This window comes from Mirounga angustirostris, unplaced genomic scaffold (genome assembly GCF_029215605.1).
Source record: "Mirounga angustirostris isolate CCGP_5_RB_7025 unplaced genomic scaffold, mMirAng1.0.hap1 SCAF_2, whole genome shotgun sequence".
NCBI lineage: Eukaryota > Metazoa > Chordata > Mammalia > Carnivora > Phocidae > Mirounga > Mirounga angustirostris.
This window is the reverse complement of record NW_026991710.1, coordinates 123,620,676-123,643,611: the sequence shown is the minus strand read 5'-3', so window position 1 is coordinate 123,643,611 and position 22,936 is coordinate 123,620,676. Positions and strand designations below refer to the sequence as shown.

The following is a 22,936-nucleotide window of genomic DNA, read 5'->3' as shown; positions in this document are numbered from 1 at the left end:
TAAATTTATTGGGCAGTGCCTCTGGTAACTTCAAAATCTTCACGCCTGCAGGAATGTTTTTATGTGCACGCCCTCTGGTTGTGGCAAAGGGCTTGGGGCTGAAGCTCAGAACTCAATTAAATTGGAACTCCAAAAATCATCCTGGATTTATAAAAGCACATGAAGGAATGGCACTTCAAAATAAATTATCCTGACAAAGATACGTTTTATGAACTGAAGTTGGTTTTAATTACACAATGGGAGAGCCCTAGTCAAGAAAAAGAATTCCCTTCCGAAGCTCATAAAGCATGATTTTGAGATATAAAGAATATGTATTTATCTTTACTTATTGATGAGCCTCAAAATTTTGCTAGTGCCTGGTTTCCTTTTGCCCCTTGTGGTTAAAGTGTACTTAATGTGAATCTTGTTTGGTAACAGCGAAGGTTATGAATGGCTTGTCTGTGTAGCTTTGGTTCCTGGGAGTTAACCCTTTGCCTGGTATGCTTGCTATGTGACCTCGCAGCCGGCCAGTTTGAGCCATCAAAAACCATGCCCTTTCTCACTGTTGTAATACTTATCACCTGGAAACTATTGAGGCCGAGTATCTTATCTAAAGGCATAGTTAGCATTATCTCCTTGTGGGCAGGATTTGTAAATGCAAGGATTATTCAGTTTTATGTCTTTTTAAAGGAGAAAATTTAGTACCCAATAAAAAATGGAAATTAGAAAATTATATCTACATTCTTCCTCCCACTAAATTAATCACCAACTTAGAAATGCTTTTCCCTATGCTCTTTCTCCAGATTGTTTATTTACGAAGGATAATGGGGCCTCCTGTATCATCTCAGTTCCCACAGTAAAAAATAATCATGCTGCTCTGTGAAAAACTGGACAGTTGCTGAATATAGAAAGAGGCCCAGTAGGCTACATTTGTAACATGTCTATTAAAATAATCTATAAATGGTTCCTGAGGAAAAAAAGTTCTGGGCAGAGGTTCTTAACTGTTCTTATGCCATGGATTCCTTTGGATGTCTGTGAAGGCTATAATCCTTTCTGAGAATAACACTTCTATATGCATAAAATAAAATAAAATTACAGTGGTAACCAATTACATTTAAACACAGCTATTGAACTATTGAAAATAAAATTCTGATACAGTAATAAAGGTGTTTATTAACAAATTAAGGGAAAAATCTAATGGTGGTTCTACTATCAGAAGTTGAAACAATGATGAGCATAAATGATATTTCAAGATTATCCAACTGTTATTGTGACATGAAAATGTCTATTATTTCTATTAGTGGAAATATAATGGTTTTGTTAAATATGATCATGGTTTGTTGTCTACATTCATAATAAAAGGAAATGATAAATTTCAGTTAGAAGTTAGTGAAAATAAATATGTAATTTCTTTTCCATTTAAGTTCACAGACCCCTGAATTCTATCCTAAGGTTAGTGCAAACTACCAAAGGAGTAGGTTTATTCAGATGTGTTCATATAAATATCTCCCTCTCCACATCACACGGTAGAAAGATTTCAGTACTGAAGTCGAAAAACCAAAAAAAAAAAAAAAAAAAAAAAATCAGAACTCTTTGTTTAAGTGCACACAAACACTCCTTTGAGCACCCCCTTCACTTGTACCCCCGTCTTCCAGATGCATTGATGACCGGGTGTGAATGCTGCAGAAGTAGCTGCAGAGCGTCTGGAAGCTGACCCCTGAGGGGTCTGGGCGGAGTCCCCTGCCCCCTCCAAGGCAGAGGCCTGTAGAGAAAGGGGTCACATATTTCTTTTGAACTGATGTCATCAGCCAGGGTGTGGGGGGACCTCCCTCCAGCCTAGGTTAGGGCAAAGTTGAGGAGGAAAGAATGGAACACAAACTGGGGAATCAAATGAGAAAAAAAGAACAGGAGGAGAAAAAGAATCTGAAAACTTCAGGTTTGGAATGGAATCTAAAAAATGATCAGTTTGAACTCCTACCCGTTACTGAAACCCCCTAAGGTAGCTAGCCTTTGCTTGCCCACTCTATACGGGAGACTCAGTCTTTGCAAAACAGCCCATTTCATTTTGTCTAGTTCACATGATTAGTAAGCCCCTTCTTGACATTGAACTCCTGAAGGCTAGTAAGCCCCTTCTTATATTGAGTCTCTTCTTTCTAACACTTTAGTCAGGAGTATCTAGATTGCTTATTCCCAGTGCCCAAATTCTGATAACTTCCTGCCATCTACTTTGTTCTTTCACTATGGAGACTGACTTAATAAAAAGGTCAGTAGATAAACAGAATACCTTCATTTTACCATTGCCAGTTTGGCAGTTTTCAAGAGCACTTTTTTTTAAAATTTTATTTTATTATGTTATGTTAATCACCATACCTTACATCATTAGTTTTTGATGTAGTGTTCCATGATTCATTGTTTGCGTATAACACCCAGTGCTCCATGCAGAACGTGCCCTCTTTAATACCCATCACCAGGCTAACCCATCCCCCCACCTCCGTCCCCTCTAGAACCCTCAGTTTGTTTCTCAGAGTCCATAGTCTCTCATGGTTCATCTCCCCCTCCAATTTCCCCCCCTTCATTTTTCCCTTCCTACTATCTTTTTTTTAACATATAATGTATTATTTGTTTCAGAGGTAAGGTCTGTGATTGTTCAGTCTTACACAATTCACAGCGCTCACCATAGCACATACCCTCCCCGATGCCTATCACCCAGCCACCCCATCCCTCCCACCCCCCACCACTGCAGCAACCCTCAGTTTGTTTCCTAAGATTAAGTATTCCTCGTATCAGTGAGATCATATGATACATGTCTTTCTCTGATTGACTTATTTCGCTTAGCATAATACCCTCTAGTTCAAGAACACTTTTAAATTTAAAATACGACTTTCCAAAGAGGAGAACTGGTCAACTGTAAAACCACTAATTTTGTGAATTTTCCATGTTAGGAAAACATACCTGGAGGTGTCTGTAAATGATTAAATGTGGAATCTGAGCTGCATGAAACCTACATCAAAGCACTAAATTATGCCGATTTAAGAGAAATAGTTATCCTTTTGGTTTTCCTCCTCAGTCCACATTTGACTAGTTTGGCAAAGGAAATGTGCATTTTAAACATGTTTTCCAATACATTCAGTTACATAATTAAACTTTTCAGAGAAACATCAATGTGGTCAGGTGTATTAAACGACAAGGAAATTTGTTAAACTAAAACACTTTTTTTTAAAAAAGATTTTATTTATTTGAGAGAGAGAGAGAATGAGAGAGAGAGAGAGAGCACATGAGAGGGGGTAGAGTCAGAGGGAGAAGCAGACTCCCTCCTGAGCAGGGAGCCCAATATGGGACTCCATCCCAGGACTCCAGGATCATGACCTGAGCTGACCTGAGTCGAAGACAGTCGCTTAACCAATTGAGCCACCCAGGCGCCCCAAACTAAAACACTTTTTAAGAAGTTCTGCAAATTTATATTATTTGTATTTTACATGCAGAATTTGTACGAATATAAGTACAGGCAAGTATGGCTTCCTACTTTAAGTTAATAAATCTATCTTTTAAAAAATGTGAGCAATGTGCATTTGCCCAGGTAACATAAAATACCTATCAGCATGCCTGTCAGATGGAAATTATTGTGCTGTATTACTTATTATAAAAACAAATAGCACATCTGTCTTTTTTTCTCAGTTTGCTTCAGTATATGTGCTACTGAATTGAACACTGAGTAAGTTTGTTTCAGGTTCTGAGTTGTTTGGTGCAGAACAACAGTCGTGTCTACAATTGTGCTATAAGAGTGAAAACAAAATAGTTATTCTGTTCAAGAAGTGAAACCCTCCTGTAACATGTACTTTTCACGCAACTGAAAAGTATATGAGTGAACTGACGGAGTAAACCACGCTGGGCATTGTAGAGACTACATTGTAGAGACTACCATCAAGTCTTGGTGATGGTAAAGTATAAATGAAGACCTCCCCTTCCCCCCAATTAATTTCCTTTATACTCTCCATACCTCCATGAATTTTGACGTGGCATTGAGCATGCAGGTTTTGTGCTGTTCACCCTTGTATTCAAAGGGCACCATGACGAAGCCAATAGCTTCAGGGATGGCCAGGATAAAAGAAAGGATCCAGATGGAGACTATCTCAATGGCAGTGATCAAGGGAATCCCAATTCCCTGGACTCGACTCCAGGAGGCAACTGCTCTGTACCTGAAAAAAAAAGGGGGGTGGTGGTGAAGGAAAGTAGTTGTTAGGAAATTTAAAATTTATTTCAATTAAAGAAATTAGAAATGCTGGAAAGATCTTCCCCTTGGCCAATGACGAATCATTGGCTTTTTACGAACTTTCCGTGAGCCCTGATGTGAAAAATAAGTGGGATCATGACGAGTTCCACCCCTTTGGGAATCAGCTGCCCAGCAGGCCTAAGTCTGAGATCTTCATTTGGGGTTCAGCAAAATCTTGTGACAGGTTATAATGTGGCAGCATCAGATAGATTTGCCTGTGTTTTTTTACATGGGGGGAAGAATTGGATGATGGAAGGAATAGTGAAAGCTGCTGGTACTCATTCAGGTCATATCTTATTTCTTTTTATATACTAAAAAAGAAACTTGAGGGAGGTGGGTGGGGGATGGGCTAGCTGGGTGATGGGTATTAAGAATAGCACTTGTTATGATGAGCACTGGGTGTTGTATGTAAGTGATGAACCCCTGAATTCTACTCCAGAAACCAACATTACACTGTATGTTAACTAACTAGAATTTAAATTAAAAAAAAAAAGAAACTTGAAACATTATCTATGAGGTAGATCTAGATAGCCTTAAGTGAATAGTAGCCATAAATAGTCCATCATCTTCTCCTTTCCTCTACTCTCACTGTACATCTTGTACTGTGGCCTTGTGCCACGTGACAGCATTAAAAAGTAAACATTTTTGGTAAATGTCAAAGAATGACTGTATCTCTCCCATTATGGTCCCGTGCTAGAATAGATAAAATGGAGTTAAAGATACCTTTGTCTCTAATCTTTAGAGTTTACAATCTAATAGAAAAGAATGGTTCATACTAAAATATAGAACATAAATGTAACAGAACAATGATGTCAATCAAAAAACAAACTGACATTAAGAAGTTGTTTACCTTATTTTTTGCTTCAATATTTTTGTAATAATAAGCACATTTTGATGTTAAGTCTAGAGAAAGTTTGGTCTCCAGAAACTCTGCTTTGACCTAATGTGATGGTCTGATGCTAACGACTTTTAGACCTACTATTAAGATGGGACCTGTGACCTAGTATGGTATTTTTGTGGCTTCATTCTTGAAATGTTTTTTGCTGTTGTAATGGAAAGGAAACATTCTCTTTTTATAGCTTTCATTAGATAATGCCAGAAGAAGACTGTAAAACAGACCAAGGCATTGGGGACAGGTGCACATGGGTTTGTAGGATACGTGACTTAACGTCAAAGATTTGTCAGTGAAGCCAAGGCAAGCTACCTCTATCCCTTATATTTAGTGTTCCATTTCAGTACATCTATGAAAACACAAGTCATAGGAATTATGCTACCTAGTTCTTCACCGTAGATTAGAACCTATACTTTGGGTATGCACGATGATGCCACATGGCATAGATATAGCACGATTTACTGGAGAAATGTCTTTTGCAAAAGATTTTTAGGGTAAATAAGATTGGTGTATGATACAAATCTTTAAAAGAAAGTCTGGATTAGTTCAGAAGAGAATAAAATACAGCTATGCAAACAGACCAAGAAAATCCTTTCACGATATAGCCAAGGTTGCATTTTTAAATTTATGGTTATTTCCAGTGGGATAAGGACTGCTATTTATTTTGCTTTTTATTTCTGTTTACTTTTCTTTGTTGCCTTATTAGACTGGCAGCCTGATGTCCAATAAAAGCTAAAAGGAATGGAGACAGGATGTCTATATCCTGAGGCTGTCAGTGAGTTATATCTATTTCTTTTCTCCTTTCCCTTAGAGCAACTATCAGGAAAGGTGATTTAAATAAAATGCTTTATCTCCTAAGGGAGTAAGAAAGCCAGATTTCTTAGGCAGGATTGGCGATAGAAGGCAGTTTGAGTAAGAAAATATGGTCAACATGCTCTTATGATGAATACATTCAGAGAGCAGCTTCATTTTATAATGTGCCATGAGTTCCCAGAATATTACATATTTATAATTTAATGTAAATTCAACATTTTAAATAAACAGAAGTAATGTTTAGTGTGTAGTATAGCAAACCCACATGACTGAGAATTAGATTATTTTCATTTGTAATCACGTTGATTTTGATTACATTTCCATGAGATGAGAAAACAATCATAAGAACAATTAGAAACAATCATTTGTGATGATGCAGGCAGGGAAAGGTGTGGAAAATCAGAAATACTCGATGTTTCAAAAATGGTGTCTATTTGGAATATTATGATACAACATACATATATGCAAATATGTTCTCCTCACTAGGTGTGATTATTAACATCCTTCAGTGGAGTTGGTGTATACATATGACATCCTCACTTGCCATAGAAAATCTGCAAGTGTAGATTCAACGACTAACAACTGATAGTCCAGAAATGATGTCTCCTTTTGGAAATGCATTCTGCACTTGGCTTCTACTACATTCTTCTGGTTTTTCTCCAACTGATCCATCTCATCTCTTTGGCTGGAACCTGCTCAATTCTCAAACTCTTAGCATTGGATTCCTCCTTAGTCCTTCGACCTCTTTTCTACTCTATTGACACAGTTTCTTTTAGTGATCCAGCCAGTCTCATGGCTTTAGTATCATTTAAAATTTCTAAATACTGATAATTAATTCCCAAATTTAAAACTCTAGCCTAGAACCTCACCTCTAGCTCCAGACTTGTCTATCCAACTGCTTGACCTAGATGGTCACTCGATATCCGGTAGGCATTGGAACTCACCCAAGCCAGACTCCTGGTCCTCTTCCATGACACCCACCCTGCCCTCTCTCCAGTCTACCATCTCATGCCCAAAATCTGAAGTTAGCTTTCACTCCTCTTTTTCTCTTCGTTACCACAAATCCAGTTCTTTAGCAAACCCTGCAACCTCTTCCTTCATGATGCATCCAAATGCAACCACCTCTCACTACCTATCCTGTAGCTTCCGAACCATTCTTCCTGCATCCACTTTGTCCTCCTGCACTCTGCCCAGAGTGAGCCTGTTAGCTCGGAAGTCCATCACGTCATCCCTCTGTTGAAATCCCCCAGTGGTTTCCCACCCCAGTGGGAATGCCTACTCGTGTCCTCAGAGCTGCTTCCTCATCTCCTTCTTTGCTCACTTATATCTTTTCACAGGGTCCTTCCCTGAATATGCTATTTGAAATTGCCAGAATCCCCTCCAGACTTATCCTGACCTACTCACCCCGATTTATGTTTCTCCATAGCATTTACTACCATGTAACCAATCAAATATTTTATTTATTTTGTTTATTGCTTATGTCCACCCTTGTCTTTAAAATATAAGCTCTATGAGGGCAGACATTTTATATGTTGGTCATAATACCTAGAATAATAGGTACCAAATCAGTATCTGTTGAATTAAGTGTCTTTGTTTGTTTCCTGGCCATGCATTTATCTTTATTGGCTAAAGCCAATAAAACACACTACATTCTGAGCATTTTCTTATTTTTCAAGCTGTCCCTGACTAGGCAACAGATAAAAAGCTATTACTTTTAGAATCCTAGAATCAAATAATTAAAAAAAACCCATGAGGGACCCTTGGGCTGCTCTTTCTCCCCTTCATGTTCTACTAGTTGGGAACCTGAGGATTAGAGTGTTACTACATCTTCTGCCTGGTCTCCTGTGAATGTGTGGAGCCTAGACCAGGGCTCTGGTCTGCCAACTCCCAGGGGAGTCTTTTCCCATGACATCACCTTGTGCCATGTCATGTGATGTACCGAGATAAAAGTATAAATTACGTGTTTTACTTATGTAAAGATGTTTGTTACTGTATATGTCTATAAATATATTTTTACATGTTTTCAAGGCCAGAGGCATTTAATGCATGTTTTTGAATTTTTGAGGTACCATCTGGGATGGTCACTAAGTTTTAAAATATTTATTATTGAATGTGCTTTAAAACAATATAAAATAAAACAAATTCAAAAGGTACTGCTTCAATAAAATCCATTTTTATTTCCTCTTATTCTTTGTCTATTTCTATTTGCATAAGCATAATCTAAGTATATATTATAGTCATATCAATTACAATTTTATTTTTAGTTTTATCCACTTTTCATTATAAAAAATGCCCCTGGCGTGCCTGGGTGGCTCAGTCAGTTGAGCATCCGACTCTTGATTTCAGCTCAGGTCATGGTCTCAGGGTCCTGGGATGGAGCCCTGAGTTCTCAGTGGGGAGTCTGCTTGGGATCCTCTCCCTGTCCCTCTGCTCCTCCCCCCCCACCCCAGCTTGCTCCCTCTCTCTTCTCTCAAATAAATAATCTTTAAAAAAACACCCTTATGCTTCTACAGAAGCATGGCATTTATTAGTTTAATAGCTACACAGTATAACTGTATATTGATACAGTTTACTTAAATATTTCTCCTAAGTTCACATCGATTCTAGTGTCTCAAGGTTGTGAATAACCCATCTATAAATGTTTGTACATGTAGTTTTTTTTCTCTTTTTGAATGATTTTCTTGGATTAATTATCTTGAGTGGGATTATCGAATCAGAGAAGGACACAGTAGCTGAAGTACTTTAAAAAAGTTTCTATCAGGTGCCTATCAATACCTGCCTACATTAGAATTTATTATTTTTCCTTCAGTTCTGCCACTTCCATTAAGTCTTTGCTTCTATCCTTACCTATGCACATTTTTAACTAACAGCAAATGCAATCATTTGTAATGTTTGTTTATGATTTATGCCTCTTATGTGATAGACAAACCAACTGCCATACAAAGGTTTGGAGGCAAAATACCAGCAGGAAGAATTTGAAAGAGAAACCAGGCATGGTGGATTAAAACATAGTGGTGAGTACTTTCACACTTCTTCAACAGAGTCTTTCTTTCTTTTTTTAAGATTTTATTTATTTTTTGACAGAGAGAGACACAGCGAGAGAGGGAACACAAGCAGGGGGAGTGGGAGAGGGGAAGCAGGCTTCCCGTGGAGCAGGGAGCCCAATGCAGGGCTCGATCCCAGGACCCTGGGATCATGACCTGAGCCAAAGGCAGATGCTTAACGACTGAGCCACCCAGGCACCCCTTCAACTGAGTCTTTCAATTGGGCTGGCCTGTGACTGCTTGGACCCGCTAAGTAGAGCTGGAAGGATGCTTTGTGGGTTGTGGGCCTGGCCTCTGAGCAGAGCTGCAACTCCACCCTGGAGCCTTGGGCCTGTCTCAGAGGACGTGCTGAGAGGTGCTAGACTACAGGAGAGGGAGTGAGGCTCTGATGAGCTCAGACTTCCAGCTGTTTTTGCCAATGGGCTAGTCATGTGTCTTGGACCCAAGAGACAGGCTTAGCCACCAGCTGAAATCCACAAAAAGACCCAGGCGAAGTGACAAGTTGCAGAAGAATTGCCCAAATTCCTACCCTACCACATGGTGAGATAATAATAAAATGGTGGTTGTCTAAAGCTGCTAAGTTTGGGGGTAGATTGTTATCAAAGAAAAATAAGATAACAAAATTAACCAGTTGCTGGATCTTGTCAATAGGATTAAGATAAAAGAATACATAACTATGTGCAACAGGGCACAGACCCCAAAATGAGATCCCAAGTTGCCCTATAGTCAGCGTTGGCTTTGCTCTGTCCCAACCCTGGGTTCTCTCTTCTGGCTTTGACTCCCCTTTCATGTTTCCCCTACTGTCATGCAGCAAAAGGAAATCATATCACCAGGAGAATAAGGACAAATCAAGTCTGACTCTAAAAATGCAGTTTTCCAGAAAACCACTTTCATGTTTCTTGACTTAGGATAAACCTTTGAGAACATCATAGAGACCACTGTGCAATTACTTGAAATGCTGGGATGAAGAGCCTACATTGACTTTTGAATTTGAGGCTTATCAAACAAAACTGCCTTATTCATAGGTCTCTGCAACTTTTCCAGGTATCTAATTATACATCCTTCCTGGAGCAGTTGTTAAGAGAGTTTTATATTTTTACAGCCTCCTTCCACAGGCAATTTTTAACTACAAGTTAGAGCTGTACCCAGACCTTTTTACTGGTCTGACCCCATCATTTTCCACTTTAAACACGACAATTAACTTTACAAAGAACAGCGTTGAATTCCCCTTCCATTCTGCCTCGTCTTTTTTCCCCCCAAACAAACTCAAAGTAACATCTGAAATTTGTCACTTATGGCACGTAAAAATACCTATTTTAATTGTTGGTAATGGCTGATTAGTCCTATTTTTTTGGGAAAAATTCATTCAGGTTAGAAGTATATTGCCGTAGCATTAAAAAAAATTTTCACTGATAAAGCTGAGTAGAGGTCAAAATTGTTTCTAAATTTCCTCAGTCTTTTTTGAAACTCCTGTTTTATCTTTTTCTTAAGTGACTAAGGATGCAAAGTAAAAATCAATAAAAGTTAGATTTGAGGAGGAATTAGTGAAAAGGTAGAGCTGAGGCAGGTCCATAGTCGATATTAACAATGAAAGCTCATCTTTTCTGGGGCAAGTCATGGGTTTCCTCTTACTTTCTTGTTTACTTTATTCAGATTAAAAGTTGATAGTGAGACAGCTAGATTTTTTCTTTCATCTTTCTGTATTCCATATTCATTGAATAATCAATAAAGTAATAAAGAAATTGTATAGAACTTGGATATATATTTTCTCTCATTATTTTCTCTCAAAAACAACTCTGAAATGAGAGATATATTTAAAATGTATTTTAAAAAATCATGGGAACTCTTCCTGAACTGTAATTTGATTCATTCAGCTCTTAAGAGGAAGGCAGGGATTCCCAAACTGCAAATTGTTTTGTAATAGGTTCCAATTTCCCTCTTTTTACTTCTTGTTTTGTTTTTATTTTTTTAAAGAGGGATTTTCTAAAAAAAAAAAAGTAAAGAGGGATTTTCTTATTTTTAGTAGAATATAATGCAACCAAATCGAGGCCCAAAGCAAATGGTATCTTATCTTCTGGAATTAAGTGTGAATGATTCATTCTCTAGTGTGAAAGCTTTTGAAATAGAAATGTCAAAATAGATTCCCTACATTCAGGTCCCAAAGCTTAGAGTCAGTACCAAATGAAATGTAAAAGTAATAAAAAAGGATCCAGGGAACAAAGAGTGTTGAGTTTATTACCAAGGAAAACCTCCTAGATTAAGACAGATTTTTGTGGCAGTGGAATTTTAAAATGGTTTATCGTCTTGATCTAAAACTGAGCCCAAGTCTTAATGAAATAGACACTTGACGCCATTTCCTCTTCCCTTCTTTTAACCAAGAACATGTCATTGGATACACAACTGATAATTTGTGATGGAACATTTAGTTCATTTTTCTCCATGCATGAGATGGGAGCGGGGAGGATGTGGTAAGGTGAGGTGAGCCTACACCTGACATGAGAACTTATGACCGATTCCCTCTATCCCCTCCATCCCCTCCATGCCCCAACCCCCCTCACCCCAAGACAGTAGAGTTTCTACTGGGGAGAATGAAACTGTGCAAAATGGTTGCTTGAGATTCCCCCAAGGAAGAAAGAGAGGGAAGAACAATGCAGGGTTTTGATGATTTAGGTGATTTAGGCATCCTGTAGCCTAAATACCTTCATGTATTTCCTTTTCCCTTGTCCTCAGGTTGCTGTCTCCACAAGTGTGAAGACTCCTAAGGGTCAGCAGCTGGGCTTTATTCTTCATGTCTGTGCATCATCCCCTTCCTGCCTGAGCCCCTGTGGAACTAAATTATGAATTATGCTTCTCCATCTAGGGATAATTTATTATACAATATGTCACTAAAGAATAAGTGCCTTAAAATACTTTTTCAACTAAAAATTGAGTACCTAGACTTACATAAAATATAAAAGGGACCACTATAACTATGCCACATAACACAATTCACAAAATATACTCTAAATTTTCTCACAAGAACATATATCACAAGGATGACAATTTGCCTACATTGCTTACCAAACCAAGCAAATTCTTTCTTCTCTCTTTTTAAAACATTTATTTATTTATTGGTATTGAGGTATAATTGACGTAAGACATATTAGTTTCAGGTGTACAACATAATGATTCAGTATTTGTATACATTATGAAATGAGCACCACAATAAGTCTAATTAATATCCCTCACCACACATAGTTATAGAATTTTGTGTGTGTGTGGTAAGGACTTTTGAGATTTACTCCCTTAGGAATTTTGAAATATGTATTACAGTATTAACTCTAGTCATCATGCTGTACATTACATCCCATGATTTATTTATTTTATAACTGGAGGTTTGTACCTTTTGACCCCCATAGCCATTTCACCCCCACCACCCTGCCCTTTGGCAACCACTAATCTGTGCTCTGTATCTATGAGCTTGTTTTTTGCTTAATTTTGCTTGTTTTGTTTTTTAGATTCTACATATAAGTGAGATCATAAGTATTTGTCTTTCTCTGTCTCACTTATTTCACTTAACATAATGCCCTCAAAGACCATCCATGTTGTCACAAATGGCAAGATCCATTCTTTTTTATAGCTGAATAATATTCCATTGTTTATATCTACCACATCTTCTTTATCCATTCATCCATGGATAGACACAAGTTGTTTCCACATCTTGGTTATTATGAATAATGTGGCAGTAAACATAGGGCTGCATATATCTTTTCAAAATTAGTGTTTTCATTTTCTTTGGATAAATACCCAGAAGTGGAATTGCTAGGTCATCTGGTAATTCTATTTTTAATTTTTTGAGGAACTTCCATACTGTTTTCCACAGTAGCCACACCAATTTACATTCCCACCAACAGTGCACAGGGTTCCTTTTTCTCTGCATTGTTGCCAATACCTATTGTTTCTTGTCTTTTTGATATCAGCCATTCTGACAGGTGGGAGGTGATATTTCATCATGGTTTTGATTTGCATTTCCCTGATCATGAGTTCTTCCTCTCTTTTGGCTTCTCTTTTTATCCATGCCTCTCAGGGGATTTTACTTACATGTCTTAAAAAAGATGTTATTATTTATAGGAAACAAGAATTGTCCTTGTCTTCATTCTGTTTCTCATTCTTTTTTGTCATATGCTGATCTTGTCTGGCTTTGGCTTTTGGTTGGATGTTTCCTCAGAGGTGCAGTTTTCTTTTAGGATGCTGGGTTCCTCTTTCCCAGCGCTCGTTATCATCCTGGTTTTTAAAGCCTTTGGGACAAAGTTTAATTTTTTAATAAAATGATATTTTCCCAAATATGATGGTGTTTTTGTAAAGGCAACAATAGGGATAGGAGCAGCTCTGGGCTGGGCATGTACATGTATTTCTCCATGTACAGAAGCTTCTGTGTTCATGTTTACTGCCTATGTGCTTGTGCTTTAGAGCTGCCTGCCCATAGAAAATTAGCCTTGATATAGAACACAGGTCACAGGAATGAGCTACATAAATGAGATAAATAAAATGTATAAAGTGGCATAGAGTAAATAAGGAAAATGGGTAACAGGCAATAAAAGTAAATACACTTTCAGTAAATAATGTTCTACTCCTAGAACATTACAAATACCCATCACCCCACCCCTAGATATAACTACTACTACTATTTGTCATGTTTCCTTCAAGGAATTTTATATTCATATACCTATACATGTCAGTTATATTTAACCTCCTTATCCATTGGCCTAACATGGGGCAATGAGATTGCTATATTTTCCTGTAAATAATTTTATAAAGAACATTTTTGTGCATGAATTCTCTGTTCAAATTTTTTGGATTGTTTTCTTAGAATCCATCCTAAAAATTGTAATTACTGGGTCAGAAGGTGAAAGCATTTGTAGGATTTTACCTTCCTGAAGGGCTGTTTAAATCTCTACTCCTACAGATATAGAGAAACATGTTTTCTTAATTGGAATTTCTTTGATTACATGAACATTATTCATATGTTAATTAGTCATTTAAGTTTCTTCTTTGGTATTTTTATATTCATGCCCCTTTTATATGGAAGTCTTATGATTTTAATTACTATCTGTATGGCCTCCTTAATTACCAAGTATATTAACATGTTGTAGTTTTGTAACAAGTATTTGCTGCAAATATTTCCCCCAGCTTCTTTATTTGTTTTTTAAATTTATGAATGCTTGATCTTCATGTTTTAAAGTTTTATGTCCTGAAATCCTTTTATAATTATATTCAGAGTTTCTGCCATCCTTTTTAAGTTCAAAAAGTCCTCCTTTTCTAGTGATCAAAAAGATGTTAGTCTACTTTCTTCTATATGGCTTGAGTTTTTACATGCTGGAGCATAGTGGTTAACAAGGTGGATTACTTATAGTTGATTACTGGCTCCAACATTTGGTCACCAAATGGCCTTGGTTAACCTCTTCCAACCTTAGTTCCCTCAACTATAAAGTGAGGGTGATTATAGGACCATCACAAGGTGGTGTCGTAAGGACCAAGGACAAGAACTTCTGTAAAGTATTTTTAACAGGGCTTAGCACATACTAATACTCAATAAGTGGTAATTATTATCAATATTATTATTGATATATAGTAAAAGATAAGACTTTAACATGCTTTTTTCCCCAGATGGCTAAATAGCACTATTTTTTCTTTCCCCATTATACTCAAAGTGATTTCAGTCTATATTACATTCTCATACACTATAACACCTATTTCCGGCTTTCCCATTTATTTCTCAGTATATTTATAATGTATGTGCCACACTATTTTTTTTTTGTTTTTAGGCTGGGGAGGAGGGAACAGAGGGAGGGGCAGAGGGAGAGGGAGAGAGAGAATCCCAAGCAGGCTTCACACCCAAAGTGGAGCCCAATGCAGGGCTTGATCCCTCAACCCTGAGATCATGACCTGAGCCAAAATCAAGAGTCAGACGCTTAACTGACTGAGCCACCCAGGCGCCCATGTGTCATACTGTTTTAAATACCGTAGCTTTACAACATTTAACACCATTATATAGGAAGAGTATGCATGTAGGAAACATAATTCTTTTTTAAACTATCATGATTATTTTCTTATTTCTTTTCCCCACAGGGATTTTAGAGTTATATTGTAATTGAAAATTTAATTGGATATTGTAATAAGAATACATAGCTACATCTCTAAATATACGACTTGATAAATACCGGAAACATTTTACACCTATTAGTAATGTCAGAGATATAATTTAAATGCTTTAATTTTTAGATACTACAACACTTTGAATACAAGACGAAATAGTGTTATTGGGATGCTAGCAGTAGGAACAGCAGAGTGAGAACTCATTAGTGAATAAAATCCAGTTTATAAATGCTTACTCAATTTCTTAGGACATGGCCAAGGGTAAAATAGTCTGTTATTTCTTCAAGTGTAAGGGACACAGTGGCCAACTACCCTCTGTAAATGTGTTCATACAGCGGCCCTTAATGTCCGCTGTGATGGAGAAGAAAAGCACCCAGACCTCAGGTTTTCCTGCGAACTACGGAGAATCCGACTAATAAGGGAGAAATGCTCTCTGAGCTTGTGTTTACCACTGCATCGGCAGCATTTTCGTCAGCAGCATCATGACATTTTAAACTACTTGAAGGAATTTTTTGTGTGTTGTAATTTCAGCAATACATTTTTTTGCAATACATTTATTTTTAATAACACTGTTAAACATTTTGTTTTGTGTTTCACAGTTATTCCAGGCATACATTTATAACAAGGGTGCCATGATAATTTTCATTTACTGATGGAATGAGTATTTTTATGTTTTAACAATAACGATTTGGTCCCCCAAAGTAATTGCAGATGATAGATAACAGAATGTCTGTAAAGGCTTAAATGTTCTTTAAGAAAGGGAGTCTTTTATTTCTATGATGATGGCACTCAGTTTCTCTGACAGAATGATTGCCAGAGTGTGAGAGAGAAAAAATGGAAACCTCTTCTAAATTGTGGTAAATCAATTAAATAGGACATTAAAGAGCATTTGCATAGGATAATATTCAATATAAAGGAACATTATAGACTGTGTTATAAAGTTCCTAACTTCATTCTTTATAGTTACTGCTATGAAAGTTAGGAGGTGCAGAAAATACCATCTAGAAGGACTTCTTTAGAGAAGTTTTGACATCTCTGTTTGAGGAGAATTCCAGAAAGACTTAGAGATACTCGATGGGTTTTTCAGAATCAGATCAAGGAGTGCTTCTGTTGTTGCCCTCTTTTTAAACATTGTGAAACATTTCAGGCATTGAAAGACACATAGAAAAAAATATAACAATATTATATATTCACCACTCGGCTCAAGTGATCAAGTATTATACATATAATTGAATGGTATCTTCTATTTTCTAATGAGAAATCTACCATTGAAAATATAGCATTTGCATGTCCTAAAATCTCCTTTTCCAAGGTTCTTTCCATCCAATATGTGCATTTCTCCTTTGTTGTCATAGGGTGCCAAATGGCTATAACTGGCAAAATGCTCTAGATACGAATTGTCTGAGCTAAAGATGGCTAATGATCAGCAAATGTGTAAAGCGATTCTAAACAGTAGGGTTAGATTGTTGATATTTTAATTCACTTGAAACTAACAATTGTCCTGGGCACCAACTCTCAAGCCTCCTTGCCTTCTATTCCTTTTGAGAAAAATGCTTTTCGAAATCTAACAAGAGTGGAGGGAGAGAACCACATTACCTGTCAACACTGAGAGCGCAGAGATTGAGGACGGTGATCCCCACCGAGGACTTTTGCAAAAAGGGGAACAGCTTGCAAAGAAATACGCCAAAGTCACTGTGATCAAAAGGCCAGCGTCCGGCCAGAAGCTGAAAGAAGGAGACACCGTGGTAAGAAACAGCAGAGCTGGCATGGAATACATGGACACTTACATTTCTAATTATCCTCTGAACTTCTAAATTGTATTGTTCATTATGCTTTCCAGTTAGCAGGGCAGCAATACAGCATTATTATCATTTAAAAAAATATTTTAAAGCCTTAGCCATTTTTTTAATTTGGAAAAATGTAAAGAATGATAAATATAATAACAGAAGAGATGAACCTTTGATCTTATGTGAAGTAGTCGTACCACCTACTTTTCATTTTTTTTCTTTCTTTAAAATTTTTTTTTATTATGTTCAGTTAGCTACTGTATAGAGTACATCATTAGTTTTTGATGTAGTGTTCAGTGATTCATTAGTTGCATATAACACCCAGTGCTCATCACCACACTTGCCCTCCTTAATACCCATCATCCTGTTACCCCATCCCCCCACCCCCTCCCCTCTGAAACCCTCAGTTTGTTTCCCAGGGTCCAGAGTCTCTCGTGGTTTGTCTCCATCTCTGATTTCTTCCTATTCAGTTTTCCCTCCCTTCCCCTGTTGTTATCCTGTGCTATTCCTTATATTTCACATATGAGTGAAACCCTATGATAATCGTCTTTCTCTGCTTGACTTATTTCACTTAGCATAATCCCCTCCAGTTCCATCCCTGTCGATGCAAATGACCACCTACTTTTCAAAGAGCTGCAAAAGGTTAGGGTTTGGGTGACAGCTTGACTGAGAAGCAGGCAGTCATCTCTTAACTAGTTTTACTAAACCATGAGTAAAGCTAGTTTTCAAGTAGCAGTGCTGGAGGATTATATTATCTCTTGACAAGCAGCACGGTCTCTGAATTCGAGGTGATAGAGAATCCTGGAAAAAGGAAGTGGTTTAGGACGCACTGACTTGTCAGCTACTTAACACCCTTAACACCATTTTGGACTTAGCTTTTCCTCTGTGCTGATGGGGCTGACTCTGCTTCACCAGGTGTGTTGTAAGTGGCTTTTCTTTATTTAGGCTTAAACCTCCCTTTATCATACAGAGAAATGTGGTTACTGTGATCTGTTTGTAGCATTTGCAGGAAAGTCTATTCTTCCATGTTGACAATTTAAAACCTTTGTTGGAAGGAAAGGATGGATACCCTCTAGTGGCTATGGTAAGTAGCAAGAACATAAAGTCCCCTGTGAGTTGCTGATATTTATCTAATTAGGTATTATAGCAGGAGCAGGGGCTTGAATACTAGCTCAGCTACCTAAAAGGGAAGTCCCTGCTGAATACATGATGTCTTTTCAAGAGTAAAAATGGTATTGATTTCCTTTCTAATTTTTGCTTAGTGACTCAGAATTGAAACCGACTCCACTCAACAGGAAACACTATCCTACTAACTTGACAAACCTGTCTTTTTCTTCTTTTTTTGCAAAGTACCTTTTGCCTTAGTAGCTCTGAGTTGAGCTTTGAATTTCTGTTTTGACATATCTAAAAGATAATGTGAGGTTTAATTTCATGGTCAATGTAGTCATTAACATAATACTCATTTTGAAAATTTAGTAATGTAGGGCTCTCTAAAATTCTATTTTTATGGCTAAAGCCTTGTGTGACTTATTTCAGAAATCCTCTCTTTTTAGTCTTCAAACATATTTCCCTTTCATTTAAAAAATTTTTTTAAATTTCAATTCAATTTAATTAACATATACTGTATTATTAGTTTCAGGGGTAGAATTTAGTGATTCATCAGCTGCAGACAACACCCAGCACTCATTCCATCAAGTGCCATCTTTAATGCCCATTGGGCAATTACCCCATTCCCCCACCTCACCTCCCCGTCAGCAACTTTCAGTTTGTTTCCTGTATATTTCCCTTTCTTTTGAACAGTTTTCTGAAAGGACCTCCGAATTGAAGAATCCAATTCTGTCTCTCATCTCTTTTTTTTTTTTTTCCCTTGCACTCTGATGAGTCTTGGTTAGTATCTTCCCAGAATTTCTGCATAAACATTTGTCCAAGGACAATTGGTGGGCTCTTCACAGGAATAATGCCCTAAACTCATGACAGTTTAATGAAACTAATGAATAATTATACCATTGCTGATTGCTGGTTGTTAAGGCTTGATGCAACTAAAGATATAAAACACTGTTTCTGAGATGAATCTCCCCCCATAAAGAGAAGAAAACCTGAAAACTACTTTTTATAGAATGAAAGTTTAATATTTTGTCCCACAAGTGTAATTCTCCACTGAAGACTACAGGATGTAATTAAAATGTGTACGATTTTTACAGGATATGCTTTGGAACGATTGAGTTGTTATGGTTGGTTCATATCAGAAACAGAGTATCCTGAAATCCACGTGGATGGATTTCCCAATTCACACATCCAGTAATGAGAGAAAAGGATGTTTCTTGCTTAACAAGGGAGACTCTGAAGTCCTGTGAGGGTCTAAATGACAAGGGCTAAGAAAAATGATCCAGAAAAAAACACAACTGAGCATGTATTGTTTCAGACCCTTCCAATCTCAATTGAATTTTTTTCCTTTTTCATGCTTGCCAAAGCTTTCAGTTAGGGTGAGATGTAGAGGAAGGACTGAAGGGAAAGATATCACAGAATTGGTGGGCACCAAAAAGATCACAGAATTGTCTTTCTTTGACTTAAGTAGAGTTTTGTTATTTTTGTTGTTATTTTTCCTTTCCCCAGGAGGGAGCATTGATTCTTCTTGGGAATTAAAGACAAGGGGAAATGAAAGAAATCATTGGAGAGGGGCAACCGGGTGGCCCAGTCAGTTAAGTGTCCGACTCTTGATTTTGGCTCAGGTCATGATCTCAGGGTCATGAGATTGAGCGCCGAGTCGAGTCTGGCTCCGTACTCAGCAGGCAGTCTGCTTGAGAGTCTCTCTCTCCCTCAACCCCTCCCACCGCTTGCACTCTCTATCTCTCAAATAAATAAATAAATCTTAAAAAAAAAAATCATTGGAGGAAATTTCCAGACAATCACAGTGCAGACTTCTCTAACCTATATCCACTTCATTCTGAAAGGATGGATGGACTAACTGTCCTAATGCAGCTGGACATTTGCAGCTTTCCTGCAAATGCTACAAACAGATCACAGTAACCACATTTCTCTGTATTTGCCTTGGATCATATGAGTTATTTTGTGAAACAACATTGTCCTTATGGAAAAGGGGCAACTACTTTTATATGCTAGAGTATTTCATATCTTTCTGGGAAACCTTATTTAGGTATAAATAGTCATCTTATTATTTTTCAAAAAGGGGTATTTTAATAATCTTACAATTTATATGCAGTTTGTGACCAGAATTTGAAAGTTGTTAGTGTCATATCAAGGATCTTTTAAATTATACCACTACAGGATGTATCATTTCAAGTTTATTTTGCACAGCTAAAGAGTAGCAAAGGATGCCAAGTAGCATAATAACAGTATCTTCCTATTTACTGTATTTAACTAAGTTAAATAGTCCTATTGGGGGAAATTAGGCCACTGCCGGGTGTAACTTCTTGACTTCCTCAAAGAGGCCCCCATTCGCTGCCCAATCTCAGTAGGTTCTGCTTATTAATCTTTTCCTCATGGAACCAGTGTGGGAGTAATTTTACGTTCCAAGTCTCAGATCACTCTGGTTTAGCAATAAAGCATATACAAAAGAAAGACGGAATCAACGAGGCATAGAGTGTAGATCACCTATTTTTCTCTTATTTAGAAGAGGTATTTTTGAACTTCTGGAAGACTACTTACTGGGAATGCATCCTTTCTGTTATTTACTAGCATTTAAAATTGAAAACACAATATTTAAAATGGTAAAAATTAAGCTGTATAGAAACATAATGAAAAGCAAAACTTCCTTCCAGTCAAGGCCCCTAAACTCTCTGCCCAAAGGCAACCATTGTTAATTGTCCAATGTTTTCTCCCAGAAAACTTCCTTTGTACATAAAAGCATATGCCCTTAAAAAAGTAGGAACATATGGAAATAATATCTTTTAACAGTCTTTTATGATCTTTTTTGCCTAGAGTACTTTTCTGGTAAGCAGTTCTATTGCCTAATTAAAAGGTTTTGATTTTTAAAAGCACATCAGTGAAAGAATTCAGACTAGGATAGGAAAAAATAAGTAACTGTATAGGATAAATCTAGACCACAGCAAAGGAACTAGTTGATTTCATTAATGTTAACAAGCTACTATCAATTCACGAAAGAAAAACCAAACTACTCTGGCAAACTGACAAGTTGGATTGGTTCAAAGGGTGAATCAAGCACCAGGTAGCCACAGCTTATTTTTGCCATACAAGGGCCTATGCTATTATGAACCCTCATATTTATAACTTCCAAGGACATCACATAGTCCCTAGCACATAGTAGGTGTTGAATGAATTAATAATCCCAACTCATTAATTCAGGAAAATATATTCATATTTTGAAATTAGATAGTATCAATTTTGCCCTGAAAACACATTCATCTTGTAATTTACTTTTTATTTAGAAGTTGTTTATCAGTATCCCAGAGTAGAATTTCCATTCCTTACGTTGAAAGAAACCATGCACCTGCTAATGAGTTGTTTGAGGAAGTGGGAGAATACTTGTTCTATTTAAGACTTCAGGTTAAAGAGGAGCTGCCACAAACTCTTTGGAGACCTCGCAGTCTGGGCTGTGATGAGACTATCCAGCCTGATAAGAACCACAGAGCAGACACTTGGACATGATGCACATCCTGTGGTGTGATTGCATTCTCAAGTGGATACAGAGGAACACCACAGACCAATTGCTGGGACAGTAGAGGGCCGTCTGCTGAGTATGGATTTTATTGAAGGATAGTTTCCTTGGTTCTAGTCTAGGGGATTTTTCTACAGTTGAAATATAGTTGAACTCCCTGATCATCATTTGAAAACTTAAGGTACCTCTAAATGGCAGAAATTAATGTAGAAATTTGTATATGTGTGGCTGATTTTGATTATGTCTAAACTATTATAAAATCGACAGGCTGCATTTTTTAACTTGTCAAAAATAGGTTTACCTAAGGACTTATACCACATGGTACACTCATAAGCAACCTGTTTTTAGAATGACTAGATCCAAAAGCAGGATCTCTGTCCACCACTATGTTTAGTACAAAGCAATGTCTACTTGGTTGGAACCTCTCAGATATGTGCAATGTACCTGTTTATATCAGTTTTCTGGAACATAACAACCAGAAAGTAAGCAAAAATATAATGAGCCAGTTGGTTGATGTGAAATTTATGCCCTAAAGCTCATGTACTTTCCTTATGGGCAAACTGCCTGAGTTCACCACAGGATGACTTATTCTTACTTTACACCCAGTGCTATAAATTTGAGCTTTCATTGTTCTTTATTCCAGTGCACATCTAAAGCTGCTCATTACTAGGAACCCTCCAGAGTAATAGTTCTCTGTCTTGCCTGTACATTAGAATGATTTAGGGAGGTTTTAAGAATCCCAGTATCTGGGCCATGCCCCTAGACTAGTACTTCTCATCTTGGGGCAATTTGCCCCCTGAAGGACATTTGGCAATGTCTAGAGACATTTTTGGTTATCACAATTGGGTTGGGGAACAGACGCTACTAACATCTAGCTGGTAGAGAATAGGCCTCCCTAGTGAATAATTATCCAGCCAAAAATGTCTATAGTGCTAAGGTTGAAAACCCTATTGTAGACCAATAAGCCAGAATCTCTGGGGTTGGGATACAAGCCTCAGTAGTTTTTAAAGCTCCCAGGTGATTCCAGTGTACAGCCAAGGTTGAGAATCATTGCTCCACTGTAGTGGGTCCAAGCTTTCACAGCATCAGAATCACATGGAAGGCTCATTAAACCAGATTGCTGGGCTCCATTCCCAGAGTTTCTGATTTAGTAGATCTGAGGTGGGGCCTGAGGATTTGCATTTTTTAATTTTATTTATTTATTGTAGTATGGTTGATATGTAGCATTTGCATTTCTAAAGAGTTCCCAGGTGATGCTGATAGTGTTGGTCCATCAACCACACTCTAGAAGCACCATGGTCAACAAAAAGTGATAGCTGACAGTCAGATAGTGCAGGAGGAGCGGAAATAGTATAAAATATAGACATATGAAATCAAAAC

The 22,936-nt window shown here is 37.4% G+C and overlaps 1 protein-coding gene across 3 annotated transcripts in view; it reads right to left on the bottom strand.

Annotated features, from left to right (window-relative positions):
* Nucleotides 1-22,936, bottom strand: part of EDNRA (endothelin receptor type A) — a 58,823-nt gene that overhangs the window by 9,154 nt on the left and 26,733 nt on the right. For 2 of the 3 annotated variants that reach the window (XM_045880334.3, XM_054508717.2), the window contains exons 3-4: nucleotides 16,730-16,857; nucleotides 3,977-4,175 (exon numbers count right to left, since the gene is read on the bottom strand). In XM_045880334.3, the coding sequence (XP_045736290.1) occupies nucleotides 3,977-4,175; nucleotides 16,730-16,857 (327 nt within the window). Of the gene's footprint in view, nucleotides 1-3,976; nucleotides 4,176-13,126; nucleotides 13,276-16,729; nucleotides 16,858-22,936 lie in introns of those variants that run through there. The other variant, XM_064585147.1, reaches the window with a different exon arrangement.